This window comes from Oncorhynchus kisutch, linkage group LG30 (assembly GCF_002021735.2).
Source record: "Oncorhynchus kisutch isolate 150728-3 linkage group LG30, Okis_V2, whole genome shotgun sequence".
NCBI lineage: Eukaryota > Metazoa > Chordata > Actinopteri > Salmoniformes > Salmonidae > Oncorhynchus > Oncorhynchus kisutch.
The window spans coordinates 44,002,878-44,021,370 of NC_034203.2; the positions used below are offsets into that span (position 1 = coordinate 44,002,878).

Sequence of the window (18,493 nt, forward strand, 5' to 3'; positions counted from 1 at the left end):
TCATAGTTTTTACATCTTCACTATTTATTCTACAATGTAGAAAATAGTCAAAATAAAGAAAAACCCTTGAATGAGTAGGTGCGTCCCAAACTTCTGACTGATACTGTATATGTTTTGATTCGTCAGGTGGGGACGTGGTTGAGTTTCTCCATCATGACACAGTGTGTTCCAGGTAAAACTACACATCTTTCATCGTTTCACGTGTACTTAGGTGGTAAATGTTAGAAGCTGCTTACACACATTTTCATAATACTAAGGCCTAGATTCAGATCAGATCAAGCGTTAACCGTTGATAAGCCGACACCTGCATAGCTCGATGTTTTGACAGGGAACAATTGCGTTGGAGCTGTCAAATCGGTGAAAAAGCTGCTCTTCAAATCAAATCGTATTTGATAATGTGATCGTTATCACAAAGCCACACCCGTCCCACTCACTTATGAAGTGCAGAATGAGAAAACGTATAGAAATATAGCCACCCGTGGGAGAGATTGTCATACCAGTTACGTTCTACTCTGTAAATATTCTGGTACACTGCCAGTTCAGTTATGTTGTACTGTGTAAATAAAGGTTATTCTCGTACACTGCCAGTTCTGCAGTCTCGATAAAGATTGAAATTGAAAGACTGACATAAGTACGTGTGATACTAAAGAGACAATTCCATTCCTTTGTTTAAGTTTTAGTCACCAATTTCGTGACTCTACTAACTAACTAACTAACTAACTAACTGTTGTGTCTGTCTCTTTCCACAGTGGCTCTGTTCACGTTGCTGGGCTTCATCCAGATGACTATCTGGGCCCGGGGAAAACATAAGATGTACACCAGAGAGTTTATAGACTACCCTGAACTAAGATCAGCTATCATCCCTTTGTTCCTTTGAGCCAGCCAGGGTTAACAACAAGATCCTTAATTATACCCCTGTTCCTTAATTATACCCCTGTTCCTTAATAAGGGTTGCAAAAAAAATATAATTCTGCTAACTTGTCACCAAATTCCCAGTTTTTCCCAGAAATCCCAGTTCTAAATTCCACGTAATCAGAAGGAAATAAGCAAGGAATTAAGTCATCGTCCAACCAGGATTTCTGGAACACCTGGGAATTCTGGGTAAATTACCAAAATTGTGCGCAAACCTATTCGCTATACTTTTGGCCAGAGCCACATAGGCCTCTTGCCAAATGTAGTGGACTACATAGGGAATAGAATGCTATTTTAGACAGACCCATTGCATACTCTACTACAGTTAGAGAAAGCAGTGTACTGGACACTGTGGTAATAGTGCACTTGTAGGGGATATGATGTGGCTCTGACCAAAAGGAGTGACACTATATGGGGGGGACAACAGATACCCAGTCAATAAGCGAGCTGTATATAAATGAACTTTGTGACAGCCTCTCGGTCAGAATAGGGTTACAAGGACTCACTCAGGCCTGTGACTTAACCTCATCACTCAACTCTACACTAAAAGTGTACATTTGTAGCAAGGTTATGGCTTTACACAGATACAGTTTTTTTAAGTTAGGATGAATGTACTACAAAGTGTGGAATGATACAATAGATTGGTTTGATTCCCTTTAGTCGTAGAGAATTTATACATCTTTTTTTATTCACCATAATCATCGTTGCAGCACAGTTCATGTGAGTGACAATGTGTATACATTATAGTAGTGGTCTTGAAGTCTAGTGCACTTGAAGTCTAGTGCACTTGAAGTCTAGTGCACTTGAAGTCTAGTGCACTTGAAGTCTAGTGCACTTGAAGTCTAGTGCACTTGAAGTCTAGTGCACTTGAAGTCTAGTGCACTTGAAGTCTAGTGCACTTGAAGTCTAGTGCACTTGAAGTCTAGTGCACTTGTTCCCCTGTTGAAGGACGGACGGCCCTGTTCAGTCAAATCAGATATGAAGTAACCATCATTTAATATGTGATATTATTAGTATTTTATCTTATTTGTTTACGTTGTTAGTTTTACAGTGGGGCTGTTCTATTTGTTCACAGTAACTTTGTGTTATTAATGAACCCATTTGGATTTAACAGGGCCAGTGTGTGTTGCTGTTAAAACATGGCATCAGTTGAAGTTGATACACATATCTATTCTCATCCATAATACTAGCTATGACAGGGATGGGCAACTGGCAGCTCGCGAGGGGCCCCTTATGAAGGCCCTCGCTGGTGCTGGAGGGGGGGGGGGGGGGTGGTAGAATGCACAAGGTGCCATTTTGAAATGTGGTTTTACATCAGCAGTTTTTCTCTTGTTTTCTATTTATCACTGTTGGAATGTCAGCCAAAACAAATTTGATTAGTAAATTAGTCTAGCAGCCAGGTATAAACAAAAGGTAGTAATCGTGGTGGATTCACCAGCCGGGGGGGGGGGGCGCATTTGATTTTGTTGGTCAGCCTCACATTTCTCTCCACCCCATAGAAAAATGAGTAGAATTAAAGGAAATGTGTTAGAAAATTGCCAAATCGGCTCTCTGTCCCAATGGTCAAAATTTGTAGAATTGCAAAATACTTGATTTAAAACAGCAAAATGTTCTTTACATCCCAATGGCGAAATGTGTAGAATATATAAACCAAGCAATATATTTCTACATTATTTGAACGGCTATGTAAATGAGCTAAGCATTATTAGTAGTTTTTGGTATATAAATGCGGGTATACAGACCCGCCAGCCACTATGGCCCCTCATAATGACTTCAGATTTTTTAGTGGCTCCCAACCCCATCATAGTTGCCCGATCCCTGATCGTAGGAAATGGAAGCGTAAATCCAAAAGCGTCTTCTTGATTAGAAACAGCATTTGTAACATGTTAAACACAGTTATCATGACATTTCAAAAACAAACAAAAAAATGGTAACAATAAAATAAAGAATATATTTTGCGGTTTGTTCGTTACGTTGTGTTTGAGTCCACTACAACGGGAGTGAAAGCCTATATCATATATGTGCAGGCTTTCATTCCAGCCAAGCAGAAACTCACCTGATTCAACTAATCAACTAAGAGTCATTGTCTTCAACCGAGACTGTTTGGCTAGAACAAAAGCCTGCCACACGGCCCTCTGTGGGGGGCAGGTAGCCTAGTGGTTAGAGGCAGGTAGCCTAGTGGTTAGAGTGTAGAGGTGGCAGGTAGCCTAGTGGTTAGAGTGTAGAGGTGGCAGGTAGCCTAGTGGTTAGAGTGTAGAGGTGGCAGGTAGCCTAGTGGTTAGAGTGTAGAGGTGGCAGGTAGCCTAGTGGTTAGAGTGTAGAGGTGGCAGGTAGCCTAGTGGTTAGAGTGTAGAGGTGGCAGGTAGCCTAGTGGTTAGAGTGTAGAGGTGGCAGGTTGCCTAGTGGTTAGAGGCAGGTTGCCTAGTGGTTAGAGGCAGGTAGCCTAGTGGTTAGAGGCAGGTAGCCTAGTGGTTAGAGGCAGGTAGCCTAGTGGTTAGAGGCAGGTAGCCTAGTGGTTAGAGGCAGGTAGCCTAGTGGTTAGAGGCAGGTAGCCTAGTGGTTAGAGGCAGGTAGCCTAGTGGTTAGAGGCAGGTAGCCTAGTGGTTAGAGGCAGGTAGCCTAGTGGTTAGGGGCAGGTAGCCTAGTGGTTAGAGGCAGGTAGCCTAGTGGTTAGAGGCAGGTAGCCTAGTGGTTAGAGGCAGGTAGCCTAGTGGTTAGAGGCAGGTAGCCTAGTGGTTAGAGGCAGGTAGCCTAGTGGTTAGAGGCAGGTAGCCTAGTGGTTAGAGGCAGGTAGCCTAGTGGTTAGAGGCAGGTAGCCTAGTGGTTAGAGGCAGGTAGCCTAGTGGTTAGAGGCAGGTAGCCTAGTGGTTAGAGGCAGGTAGCTTAGTGGTTAGAGGCAGGTAGCCTAGTGGTTAGAGTGTTGGGCCAGTCACTGAAAGGTTGCTAGATCAAATCCCTGAGTTGACAAGGTACAAATCTGTCGTTCTGCCCCTGAACAAGGCAGTTAACCCCACTGTTCCTAGACCAGTTAACCCCACTGTTCCTAGGCGGTCATTGTAAATAAGAATTTGTTCTTAACTGACTTGCCTAGTTAGATAAAGGTAAAATTACATTGTTCCCCTGCACTATACATTAGGTGAGCATATAAAGCTGTGCTTAGGATATGACATCTGAAACTTTACCTCTTCAAAGCGTATCTTAAATAATCCCACACCACCTCCCTACCAGCACTGATAGCTACCTTGAGGGGGAAAAAATGTACTTAATATGATTGTCTCACCTAGCTCTCTGTAAGTCTCTCTGGATAAGAGCGTCTGCTAAATGACTAACAGAATATGTCCTAAAGTGATGAAAATGGCAAAACACATATATAAGCCAGGCAAGATTTTTTTCTACATTATTTGAAAGGCTACATAAATTATCTAAGCATTATTATTAGTTCTGGTATATAAATGTCAGTGTAAATGCAGCGCCATCTTGTGGTCCCGTATTGATACTGCGTAATAACAAAACAAAACAAAATAGGGACCTATTCTCTGTGTAGGTGTGTTTAGTTGACGAGGAAGCCGCCCCCTCATAAACCAAGGGAGCTGTTTCCTCTTCAATGAACACGTGAAAAGGAGATGAGGCGAGGAAGCCAAACTATTGAGATCACACCCCTGGTGTGTTTGAGGAGCTATCTGCTGTCAACTGACATCTGTATCCTGCAAACGTGACCTCGTCTTGACTTTTGGCGGCCATTTTACACAATGCACAATCAACAGGCAAAAATATGACTTCCAAAGCCTAAGGAACATATTCCAAACATAATTCATGAATCTAACCATCATTTCAAAATGTTTTCATTATACTGCCAGTGTGCCTGTGCATGTCTAGCTATTACAATGGGGAGGCAGGGTAGCCTAGTGGTTAGAGTTTAAGGGCGGCAGGTAACCTAGTGGTTAGAGTGTTGGACTAGTAACCGAAAGGTTGCAAGTTCAAATCCCTGAGCTGACAGGGTACAAATCTGTCATTTTGCCCCCTGAGCAAGACAGTTAACCCACTGTTCCTAGACCAGTTAACCCACTGTTCCTAGACCAGTTAACCTACTGTTCCTAGACCAGTTAACCCACTGTTCCTAGACCAGTTAACCCACTGTTCCTAGACCAGTTAACCCCACTGTTCCTAGACCAGTTAACCCCACTGTTCCTAGACCAGTTAACCCACTGTTCCTAGACCAGTTAACCCCACTGTTCCTAGACCAGTTAACCCACTGTTCCTAGACCAGTTAACCCACTGTTCCTAGACCAGTTAACCCACTGTTCCTAGACCAGTTAACCCACCGTTCCTAGACCAGTTAACCCACCGTTCCTAGACCAGTTAACCCACTGTTCCTAGACCAGTTAACCCACTGTTCCTAGACCAGTTAACCCACTGTTCCTAGACCAGTTAACCCACTGTTCCTAGACCAGTTAACCCACTGTTCCTAGTCCAGTTAACCCCACTGTTCCTAGACCAGTTAACCCCACTGTTCCTAGACCAGTTAACCCACTGTTCCTAGACCAGTTAACCCACTGTTCCTAGACCAGTTAACCCACTATTCCACTGTTCCTAGACCAGTTAACCCACTGTTCCACTGTTCCTAGACCAGTTAACCCACTGTTCCACTGTTCCTAGACCAGTTAACCCACTGTTCCACTGTTCCTAGACCAGTTAACCCACTGTTCCTAGACCAGTTAACCCACTGTTCCACTGTTCCTAGACCAGTTAACCCACTGTTCCACTGTTCCTAGACCAGTTAACCCACTGTTCCACTGTTCCTAGACCAGTTAACCCACTGTTCCCAGGCCGTCATTGAAAACTGACTTGCCTAGTAAGGTAAAAATAAACAACACATTTTGTCGGTTTTCTGCATTAAACACTTAGACAATACATTCCGCTAGGAAGTCATATTTTCACAGATTAACTTTCAAGTTTTAGTTTGTCTTCTGGTTTTTATCTTGATGGGGGAGACCTTGCGTTTCGTGGGGACATTTTGTTTTTCATTGCGCGCGTTGACCGCTCGGGGTTGTAAAACGTCCTCGTCCTCTCCTGCCTGCTGCTTAGCAAAGTTCACAAACACCTGGAGAACAGAGAGAGGAAAACCCATTACTATCAACACAATGTCAATGAAAACACTAATGTTCTATAAAAGGTCTTTATAATCATATATTCACGACATCTATTTCTCTCACTGCTTGCTGAGTACGCTACCATCAATTTGTACTCAAGGATATTCTTTAATCTCTCATAATAAATCCTCCTGACCTCAGATGTCTTCCTGGCTGTGTTTGATGAGGTCATATTGCTGAGTCTATCCTTAAACATTGCCATGCTCATTACCACCTGTTGTGTGGTCATTGAAACACTTAGTTGGTGCTTGTCTTTAATCCTAAATCCCAAACCCCTAATCCCTAATCTTAACACCAGCCCTATAGTTACCCGATCTAGTGTAGTCTGATAGACAGCGTATTTACCTGATCTAGTGTAGTCTGATAGACAGAGTATTCACCTGATCTAGTGTAGTCTGATAGACAGAGTATTCACCTGATCTACTGTGGTCTGATAGACAGAGTAGTCACCTGATCTACTGTGGTCTGATAGACAGAGTTGTCACATGATCTAGTGTAGTCTGATAGTATTCACCTGATCTACTGTGGTCTGATAGACAGAGTAGTCACCTGATCTACTGTGGTCTGATAGACAGAGTTGTCACATGATCTAGTGTAGTCTGACGGAGCAGTTACCTGATTTAGTGAGGTCTTATAGAGTAGTCACATGATCTAGTGTAGTCTGATAGAGTGGTCACCTGATCTAGTGTAGTCTGTGATACAGAGTAGTTACCTGATCTAGTGTAGTCTGATAGACAGAGTAGTTACCTGATCTAGTGTGGTCTGTGATACAGAGTAGTTACCTGATCTAGTGTAGTCTGATGGAATAGTTACCTGATCTAGTGTAGTCTGATACACAGAGTAGTTACCTGATCTAGTGTAGTCTGATACACAGAGTAGTTACCTGATCTAGTGTAGTCTGATAGAGTAGTCACCTGATCTAGTGTAGTCTGATAGAGTAGTTACCTGATCTAGTGTAGTCTGATACACAGAGTAGTTACCTGATCTAGTGTAGTCTGATACACAGAGTAGTTACCTGATCTAGTGTAGTCTGATACACAGAGTAGTTACCTGATCTAGTGTAGTCTGATACACAGAGTAGTTACCTGATCTAGTGTAGTCTGATAAATAGAGTAGTTACCTGATCTAGTGTAGTCTGATAAACAGAGTAGTTACCTGATCTAGTGTAGTCTGATAAACAGAGTAGTCACCTGATCTAGTGTAGTCTGATAGAGTAGTCACCTGATCTAGTGTAGTCTGATAGAGTAGTTACCTGATCTAGTGTAGTCTGATAAACAGAGTAGTCACCTGATCTAGTGTAGTCTGTGATACAGAATAATCCTCTATATTGAGTTTGTCCTTGTTGGCGACCACCAGCTGGAAGATCCTAGCGAGGGAGGAGGAGGCGATCTCATACTGCAGAGTGTTGTAGTGTTTCTCTCTCTGGACACACCCTGGGAAGCTGCTCTCCATGAAGCTCTCTGCTGGACCCAGCTCTGGAGATACGCCTGCTTTAGCTGCCTTTACCTTCATGGTCACCACGTAGCCATCACCAAACCTGGAGAGCAGAGGGAGAGTGAGAGAGAGGTCACCATGTAACCATCACCAAACCTGGAGAGCAGAGGGAGAGAGAGAGAGAGGTCACCATGTAGCCATCACCAAACCTGGAGAGGAGAGGGGGAGAGAGAGGTCACCATGTAGCCATCACCAAACCTGGAGAGCAGAGGGAGAGAGAGGTCACCACATAGCCATCACCAAACCTGGAGAGGAGAGGGAGAGAGAGGTCACCATGTAGCCATCACCAAACCTGGATGGCTACATACTCTCATACTCTCCCAGCCCGGATCTCCCTGGCTGGCTACATCACCATACTCTCCCAGCCCAGAACTCCCTGGCTGGCTACATCACCATACTCTCCCAGCCCAGAACTCCCTGGCTGGCTACTTAACCATACTCTCCCAGCCCAGAACTCCCTGGCTGGCTACTTTTATATTTGGCTGGTTACTCCAAGTACTGTGATCAGTGACTCATTTAGATCTCGTCAAACCAAATGTGTTATTTTTCTTCTAATTGAATTTGAAATGATGTGATTGTTGTTAAATCTTCCTCTCTTTTTTTATGGTCCTTCAAGGCAGGTAGGAAGACTTGTCCAGGGACACAACCAGTAGGGGCAGAGTCTGGGGAGTGATGGCTATACTGAGGCCAGTGCAGGATGAGTGCCTATGTTACATGGAATACATAGTTTACTTGTATTTGAGGTGTTGTATGGTAACAGTATGGTAACAGACCTACTTGTGTTTGAGGTGCTGTATGGTAACAGTATGGTAACAGACCTACTTGTGTTTGAGGTGCTGTATGGTAACAGTATGGTAACAGACCTACTTGTATTTGAGGTGCTGTACGGAAACAGACCTACTTGTATTTGAGGTGCTGTACGGAAACAGACCTACTTGTATTTGTGGTGCTGTATGGTAACAGTATGGCAACAGACCTACTTGTATTTGAGGTGCTGTATGGTAACAGTATGGCAACAGACCTACTTGTATTTGAGGTGCTGTATGGTAACAGTATGGCAACAGACCTACTTGTATTTGAGGTGCTGTATGGTAACAGTATGGCAACAGACCTACTTGTATTTGAGGTGCTGTATGGTCCCCAGACATTTGAAGGTGCCGTTGACCATGATGGCCAACCGAGTGCACAGAGCTTCACACTCCTCCATGCTGAGGAGACAGAGACAGACAGGCAGTCAACAGACAGACAGGCAGTCAACAGACAGAGACAGACAGGCAGTCAACAGACAGAGACAGACAGGCAGTCAACAGGCAGAGACAGACAGGCAGTCAACAGACAGAGACAGACAGGCAGTCAACAGACAGAGGAGACAGACAGGCAGTCAATAGGCAGAGACAGACAGGCAGTCAACAGACAGAGACAGACAGGCAGTCAAGATACAGACAGGCAGTCATTAGATAGAGACAGACAGGCAGTCAACAGACAGACAGGCAGTCAATAGACAGAGACAGACAGGCAGTCAACAGACAGAGACAGACAGGCAGTCAACAGACAGTGAAACAAGCAGAAACAAGCAGATGGCCACTCCAGTGTAGCATCTGGATTGCTGACATGACATTACCCATGTGTACTGACATGACATTACCCATGTGTACTGACATGACATTACCCATGTGCACTGACATGACATTACCCATGTGCACTGACATGACATTACCCATGTGCGCTGACATGACATTACCCATGTGTGCTGACATGACATTACCCATGTGCACTGACATGACCCATGTGTGCTGACATGACATGACCCATGTGTGCTGACATGACATTACCCATGTGCGCTGACATGACATTACCCATGTGTGCTGACATGACATTACCCATGTGTACTGACATGACATTACCCATGTGTACTGACATGACATTACCCATGTGCACTGAAATGACATTACCCATGTGTACTGACATGACATTAGCCATGTGCGCTGACATGACATTACCCATGTGTACTGACATGACCCATGTGTACTGACATGACCCATGTGTACTGACATGACATTACCCATGTGTACTGACATGACCCATGTGTACTGACATGACCCATGTGTACTGACATGACCCATGTGTACTGACATGACATTACCCATGTGTACTGGCATGACATTACCCATGTGCACTGACATGACATTACCCATGTGCACTGACATGACATTACCCATGTGTACTGACATGACATTACCCATGTGTACTGACATGACATTACCCATGTGTACTGACATGACATTACCCATGTGTACTGACATGACCCATGTGTACTGACATGACATGACCCATGTGTACTGACATGACATGACCCATGTGCACTGACATGACCCATGTGCACTGACATGACCCATGTGTACTGACATGACCCATGTGTACTGACATGACCCATGTGTACTGACATGACATTACCCATGTGTACTGACATGACCCATGTGTACTGACATGACATTACCCCATGTGTACTGACATGACATTACCCATGTGTACTGGCATGACATTACCCATATGCACTGACATGACATTACCCATGTGCACTGACATGACATTACCCATGTGTACTGACATGACATTACCCATGTGTACTGACATGACATTACCCATGTGTACTGACATGACATTACCCATGTGTACTGACATGACCCATGTGTACTGACATGACATGACCCATGTGTACTGACATGACATGACCCATGTGTACTGACATGACATGACCCATGTGTACTGACATGACCCATGTGTACTGACATGACATGACCCATGTGTACTGACATGACATGACCCATGTGTACTGACATGACATGACCCATGTGTACTGACATGACCCATGTGTACTGACATGACATTACCCATGTGTACTGACATGACCCATGTGTACTGACATGACATTACCCATGTGTACTGACATGACCCATGTGTACTGACATGACATTACCCATGTGTACTGACATGACCCATGTGTACTGACATGACATTACCCATGTGTAGACATTACATTGCCCATGTGTAGACATGACATTACCCATGTGTAGACATGACATTACCCATGTGTACTGACATTACCCATATGTACTGACATTACCCATGTGTAGACATTACATTACCCATGTGCACTGAAATGACATTATCCATGTGCACTGACATGACCCATTTGCACTGACATGACATTACCCATGTGCACTGAAATGACATTACCCATGTGCACTGAAATGACATTACCCATGTGTACTGACATGACATTACCCATCTACACTGACATGCCATTACCCATGTACACTGACATGCCATTACCCATGTGTACTGACATGACATTACCCATGTGTACTGACATGACATTACCATGTGTACTGACATGACATTACCCATGTGTACTGGCATGACATTACCCATGTGTACTGACATGACCCATGTGTACCACGTTGCTATGTCTTGGACCAACACCAACAACACTAGTTCAGGTACAGTAATCCCATTCGACTGGACTTGTCTGGGAAGGGTGTAGGGGAAGGGGTGTGTGTGGGTATGTGTTGTGTGTGTGGGGGGGTGGGGGGGGGGGGTACCTGTGTGATGTCAAAACCACAGCCCTTCCGTCCTGGATGACACTCATAATGGCAGTCCACAGGAACCGTCTGGAGTGGGGGTCCATACCTGTAGTGGGTTCCATCCTATAAGGACACACACACACCAACACACACATGTATAGTGTATGTATAGTGTATGTATAGTATATGTATAGTGTATGTATGTATAGTATATGTATAGTGTATGTATAGTATATGATGTTAGTAGGTATAGTATATGTATGTATGGGTATAGTATATTGATAGTGTGTGTATAGTGTAGGTATAGTATATGTAAGTGTATGTATAGTGTATGTATAGTATGTAGTATATGTATAGTATATGTATAGTATATGTATGTATGTATAGTATATGTATAGTGTGTGTATAGTATATGTATAGTATATGTATAGTATATGTATAGTATATGTATAGTGGATGTATAGTATATGTATAGTGTATGTATAGTGTATGTATAGTATATGTATAGTATATGTATATGTATAGTATATGTATAGTATATGTATAGTGTATGTATAGTATAGTATATGTATAGTGTATGTATAGTGTATGTATAGTGTATGTATAGTATATGTATAGTATATGTATATGTATAGTATATGTATAGTATATGTATAGTGTATGTATAGTATAGTATATGTATAGTATATGTATAGTATATGTATAGTATATGTATAGTGTATGTATAGTATATGTATAGTGTATGTATAGTATATGTATAGTATATGTATAGTATATGTATAGTATATGTATAGTGTATGTATAGTGTATGTATAGGATATGTATAGTGTATGTATAGTGTATGTATAGTATATGTATAGTATATGTATAGTATATGTATAGTATATGTATAGTGTATGTATAGTATATGTATAGTATATGTATAGTGTATGTATAGTGTATGTATAGGATATGTATAGTGTATGTATAGTATATGTATAGTATATGTATTGTATATATTGTATATATAGTGTATGTATAGTGTATGTATAGTATATGTATAGTATATGTATAGTGTATGTATAGTATATGTATAGTGTATGTATATGTATAGTATATGTATAGTATATGTATAGTATATGTATGTATAGGATATGTATAGTATATGTATAGTGTATGTATATGTATATGTATAGTATATGTATAGTATATGTATAGTATATGTATAGTATATGTATTGTATATATTGTATATATAGTGTATGTATAGTGTATGTATAGTATATGTATAGTATATGTATAGTGTATGTGTAGTGTATGTGTAGTGTATGTATAGTATATGTATATGTATAGTATATGTATAGTATATGTATTGTATATATAGTGTATGTATAGTGTATGTATGTATAGTATATGTATAGTGTATGTATAGTGTATGTATAGTATATGTATAGTGTATGTATAGTATATGTATAGTATATGTATTGTATATATAGTGTATGTATAGTGTATGTATGTATAGTATATGTATATGTATGTATAGTGTATGTATAGTATATGTATAGTGTATGTATGTATAGTGTATGTATAGTATATGTATAGTGTATGTATAGTATAGTATACATATACTATACATATACTATACTATACATATAGTGTATGTATGTATAGTGTATGTATAGTATATGTATAGTATATGTATAGTGTATGTATAGTATATGTATATGTATAGTGTGTGTATAGTGTATGTATATGTATTGTATATGTATAGTATATGTATATATATAGTGTATGTATAGTGTATGTATAGTGTATGTATAGTATATGTATAGTATATGTATAGTGTATGTATAGTATATGTATAGTGTATGTATATGTATAGTATATGTATGTATAGTATATGTATAGTGTGTGTATAGTGTATGTATGTATAGTATATGTATAGTATAGTATAGTATATGTATAGTGTATGTATAGTATATGTATAGTATATGTATAGTATATGTATAGTATATGTATAGTATATGTATAGTGTATGTATAGTATATGTATAGTGTATGTATAGTGTATGTATAGTATATGTATAGTATATGTATAGTATAATGTATGTATGTATATGTATAGTGTGTGTATAGTATATGTATAGTATATGTATAGTGTATGTATAGTATATGTATAGTATATGTATATGTATATGTGTGTATAGTGTATGTATAGTATATGTATAGTGTGTGTATAGTGTATGTATAGTATATGTATTGTATATGTATAGTATATGTATATATATAGTGTATGTATAGTATATGTATATGTATAGTGTGTGTATAGTGTATGTATAGTATATGTATTGTATATGTATAGTATATGTATATATATAGTGTATGTACTAGTGTATGTATAGTATATGTTATAGTGTATGTATAGTGTATGTATAGTATATGTATAGTATTGTATAGTATATGTATAGTATCTGTATAGTATATGTAGTATGTATAGTATATGTATAGTGTCTGTATATGTATAGTATATGTATGTATAGTATGTAGTATTGTATAGTGTGTGTATAGTGTATGTATGTATAGTATTGTATAGTAATATATGTATAGTATGATGTATATGTATAGTAGTATATGTATAGTATATGTATAGTGTATGTATAGTATATGTATAGTATTAGTATAGTATATGTATAGTATGTTCGTGTATAGTGTATGTATAGTATATGTATAGTATATGTATATGTATAGTGTATGTATGTATAGTGTATGTATAGTATATGTATAGTATATGTATAGTGTATGTATAGTGTATGTATAGTGTATGTATAGTAATGTGTATAGTGTATGTATAGTATATGTATAGTATAGTATATGTATAGTGTATGTATAGTAATTGTATAGTATAGTATATGTATAGTGTATGATAGTGTATGTATAGTATATGTATAGTATAGTATATGTATAGTGTATGATAGTGTATGTATAGTATATGTATAGTATAGTATATGTATAGTGTATGTATAGTATATGTATAGTATATGTATAGTGTATGTATAGTCTGTATGTATAGTATGTGTATAGTGTATGTATAGTATGTATGTTATAGTATATGATATATCGTATATGTATAGTATATTTGTATATGTTAGTTATATGTATAGTGTATGTATAGTATATGTATAGTGTATGTATAGTGTATGTATAGTGTATGTATCGTGTATGTATAGTATATGTATAGTATATGTATAGTATATGTATAGTATATGTATAGTGTATGTATAGTATATGTATAGTGTATGTATAGGTATGTATAGTGTATGTATGTATAGTGTATGTATAGTATAGTGTATGTATAGTGTATGTATAGTATAGTGTATGTATAGTGTATGTATAGTGTATGTATAGTGTATGTATATGTATAGTATATGTATGTATAGTATATGTATAGTATATGTATAGTATATGTATAGTGTATGTATAGTATATGTATAGTGTATTTATGTATATGTATAGTATGATAGTATATGTATAGTTGTATAGTGTATGTATAGTGTATGTATATGTATAGTATAGTATATGTATAGTGTATGTATAGTATATGTATAGTGTATGTATAGTGTATGTATAGTATATGTATAGTATATGTATAGTGTATGTATAGTGTATGTATAGTGTATGTATATGTATAGTATATGTATAGTATATGTATAGTATATGTATAGTATAGTGTATGTATAGTATATGTATAGTATATGTATAGTATATGTATAGTGTATGTATAGTGTATGTATAGTATATGTATAGTATATGTATAGTGTATGTATAGTGTATGTATAGTGTATGTATAGTATATGTATAGTATATGTATAGTGTATGTATAGTGTATGTATAGTATATGTATAGTGTATGTATAGTGTATGTATAGTGTATGTATAGTGTATGTATAGTGTATAGTATATGTATAGTATAGTGTATGTATAGTGTATGTATAGTATATGTATAGTGTATGTATAGTGTATGTATAGTATATGTATAGTATAGTGTATGTATAGTATATGTATAGTATATGTATAGTATATGTATAGTGTATGTATAGTGTAGTATAGTATATGTATAGTATATGTATAGTATATGTATAGTGTATGTATAGTGTATGTATAGTGTATGTATAGTGTATGTATAGTATATGTATAGTGTATGTATAGTGTATGTATATGTATAGTATATGTTAGTATAGTGTATGTATAGTGTATGTATAGTATATGTATAGTGTATGTATAGTATATGTATAGTATATGTATAGTATATGTATAGTATAGTATAGTATATGTATAGTGTATGTATGTATAGTGTATGTATATGTATAGTGTATGTATAGTGTATGTATATGTATAGTATATGTATAGTATATATGTATAGTATTACGTGTATGTATAGTGTATGTATAGTATATGTATAAGTATATGTATAGTATATATGTATAGTGTATGTATATGTATATGTATGTATGTATGGTAATGTAATATGTATAGTAGTGTATGTATATGTATAGTATATGTATAGTATATGTATAGTATAGTGTATGTATAGTGTATGTATAGTATATGTATAGTATATGTATAGTGTATGTATAGTGTATGTATAGTATATGTATAGTGTATGTATAGTGTATGTATAGTATATGTATAGTATATGTATAGTATATGTATAGTATATGTATAGTATATGTATAGTGTGTGTATGTATATGTATAGTATATGTATGTATAGTATATGTATAGTATATGTATAGTATATGTATAGTGTATGTATGTATAGTATATGTATAGTATATGTATGTATAGTATATGTATAGTATATGTATAGTATATGTATGTATAGTATATGTATAGTATATGTATAGTATAGTATATGTATAGTGTATGTATGTATAGTGTATGTATAGTATAGTGTATGTATAGTATATGTATAGTGTATGTATAGTGTATGTATAGTGTATGTATAGTATATGTATAGTATATGTATAGTGTATGTATGTATAGTATATGTATAGTATATGTATAGTATATGTATAGTATATGTATAGTATATGTATAGTGTATGTATAGTATATGTATAGTATATGTATAGTGTATGTATAGTATATGTATAGTATATGTATACCACTTAGTCATACTGTGTTTGTAATGTTATCTAACTATTAGTTGTCCGTATTGTCACAGGAAGGAAGTAATGAAACAACACACATCATGTCCAGCCTTCCTCTGCCTCTGGTCTGATTTCTAGGTCTTTTTGGTGCCCTACAGGTGTTAAACACTGATTGGCTGACTTACCAGTATAACCAGCCAATAGCTGGTTGGGGAGCCTGCCCCGCCTTTTCAATGGTAGGTGTTAAACACTGATTGGTTGACTCACCAGTAGAACCAGGGCTGGGCAGCCAATCATAGCGATGGCTGTGGAGAGTTTCCTCTTGTTGCCTCCGCTGTATGTTCCTGCACAGCGACCAGCGTACTCTGATAGACCCAGCTTCTGGATGCCCCAATCTGCCACCTAGTGGGGAGACAGGAGAGGTGCGGAATGTGTTACAAACGCAAAGGGTAAAATACATGAATGTTAACACAAATACATACACACACCTGCATACACACACATACAGTATGCACATATACACATACAGTACACTACACTCATTCACACAAAAACACACACAGACGGACACAGACAGACAGACAGACGAGACAGACAGACAGACAGACAGACAGACAGACAGACAGACAGACAGACAGACAGACAGACAGACAGACGAGACAGACACAGACGAGACAGACAGACAGACAGACCAGACAGTATCTCCCATCTCTACTCACTCTGCTGATGTCTGACTCGGGGACCCCTCGGAGACGAGCGTAGAGGTAAAGATGTTCCCTGCCTGTCAGCAGGTCGTCTATAGCGTCAAACTGAGGGCAGTAGCCCATGTTCTGGTGCACGTCCAACATGTCCGACAGGATACTGAGTGACCACAGAGAAACAGCTGCTTGGACATCCGTTTGTTTCTACGTTGATTCAAATTTTAAAAAAGCGGTTCTATACTTGGCACAGTTTGTCAGTGGCTTCGGAGGATGAATACAACAACATTGAGTCTTTTCTTTCTGAACGGTGGATCCAACACACACTATTTTTTTCCTCACATATTCCTGCGATGTGTTGTACCTGTATCCAGAGACAGTGGCCTCTCCAGAACTAACGTCTGTGTCTCCAGTCAACATCTTAAAGGTGGTTGTTTTCCCGGCTCCGTTCACTCCTAACAGACCGAAACACTGACAGCACAGAGACACGGTCAGACTAGTGAATCTGTTAAAGAAATTAGGTGGGGCAGAAGGTGTATGGGAAAGGGACTATAAAGGGGGAGGGGGACGGACAGACCTCTCCTGCAGGCACGCCCACACAGATCCTGTCCACCGCTTGTCTCGTCTTCCCAGAGTACGTCTGTAGAGAGGACACAAAGAACCAGAGTTCGTTTGGACACAGACTCACAGTATATAGGTAACAACACAGGCCTATGTAACGGATGTGAAATAGCTAGCTTAGTTAGCGGTGCGCGCTAAATAGCAGTTCAATCGGTGACGTCACTCGCTCTGAGACCTTGAAGTAGTGGGTAACGATGCTTCGTGGGTGACTGTTGTTGATGTGTGCAGAGAGTCCCTGGTTCGCGCCCGGGTATGGGCGAGGGGACGGTCTAAAGTTATACTGTTACACCTACAATCCGATATGTCCTCACAGTTTCATTGACCTAGTAGGTTAAACACCGCATTTGACACATCCGGTTGTGATACAACAGATATTTGTGAGGAGTCTGTATGCACAAGTATGTTAATGATGGAGGGGTCTACTATGTCGTATTCAGAGGGTCAAGATGATAGTTAACTTCTTTGGGACTGGGGGGCAGTATTGAGTAGCTTGGATGAAAAAGGTGCCCAGAGTAACACTACCTGCTACTCAGGTCCAGTTGCTAATATATGCATATTATTGGTAGATTTGGATAGAAAACACTCTGAAGTTTCTAAAACTGTTTGAATCATGTCTGAGTTTAACAGAATTCATATGGCAGGCAAAAACCTGCAGATCCAACCTGGAAGTGGGAAATCTGAGGTTTGTAGTTTTTCAACTCATTTTGCACTTCCTAACGCTTCCACTAGATGTCAACAGTCTTTAGAACCTTGTTTGATACTTCTACTGTGAAGTGGGGGCGAATGAGAGGGGAATGAGTCAGAGGTCTGGCATATTATCATGAGCTGACCACGCGCGTTCACACGATAGTTAGCTTGAGTTCCATTGCAATTCTACAGACAAAGGAATTCTCTGGTCGGTTATTGAAGA

General features: G+C 38.7%; 2 protein-coding genes across 3 annotated transcripts in view; one reads left to right on the top strand and one right to left on the bottom strand.

Annotated features, from left to right (window-relative positions):
• Window positions 1-2,869, top strand: part of LOC109883927 (very-long-chain enoyl-CoA reductase) — a 26,665-nt gene extending 23,796 nt beyond the window's left edge. For both annotated transcript variants that reach the window (XM_031809887.1, XM_031809888.1), the window contains 2 exons: window positions 127-172; window positions 750-2,869. In XM_031809887.1, the coding sequence (XP_031665747.1) occupies window positions 127-172; window positions 750-877 (174 nt within the window). In that variant the 3' untranslated portion in view covers window positions 878-2,869. The remainder of the gene's footprint in view (window positions 1-126; window positions 173-749) is intronic.
• LOC109884498 (retinal-specific phospholipid-transporting ATPase ABCA4) overlaps window positions 1,554-18,493 on the bottom strand; it is a 108,962-nt gene continuing 92,022 nt past the window's right edge. The window contains 8 exon segments of the mRNA XM_031809885.1: window positions 1,554-6,013; window positions 7,350-7,599; window positions 8,672-8,764; window positions 11,159-11,263; window positions 16,532-16,666; window positions 16,984-17,125; window positions 17,327-17,433; window positions 17,540-17,602. Coding sequence (XP_031665745.1) covers window positions 8,750-8,764; window positions 11,159-11,263; window positions 16,532-16,666; window positions 16,984-17,125; window positions 17,327-17,433; window positions 17,540-17,602 — 567 coding nt within the window. The 3' untranslated portion in view covers window positions 1,554-6,013; window positions 7,350-7,599; window positions 8,672-8,749.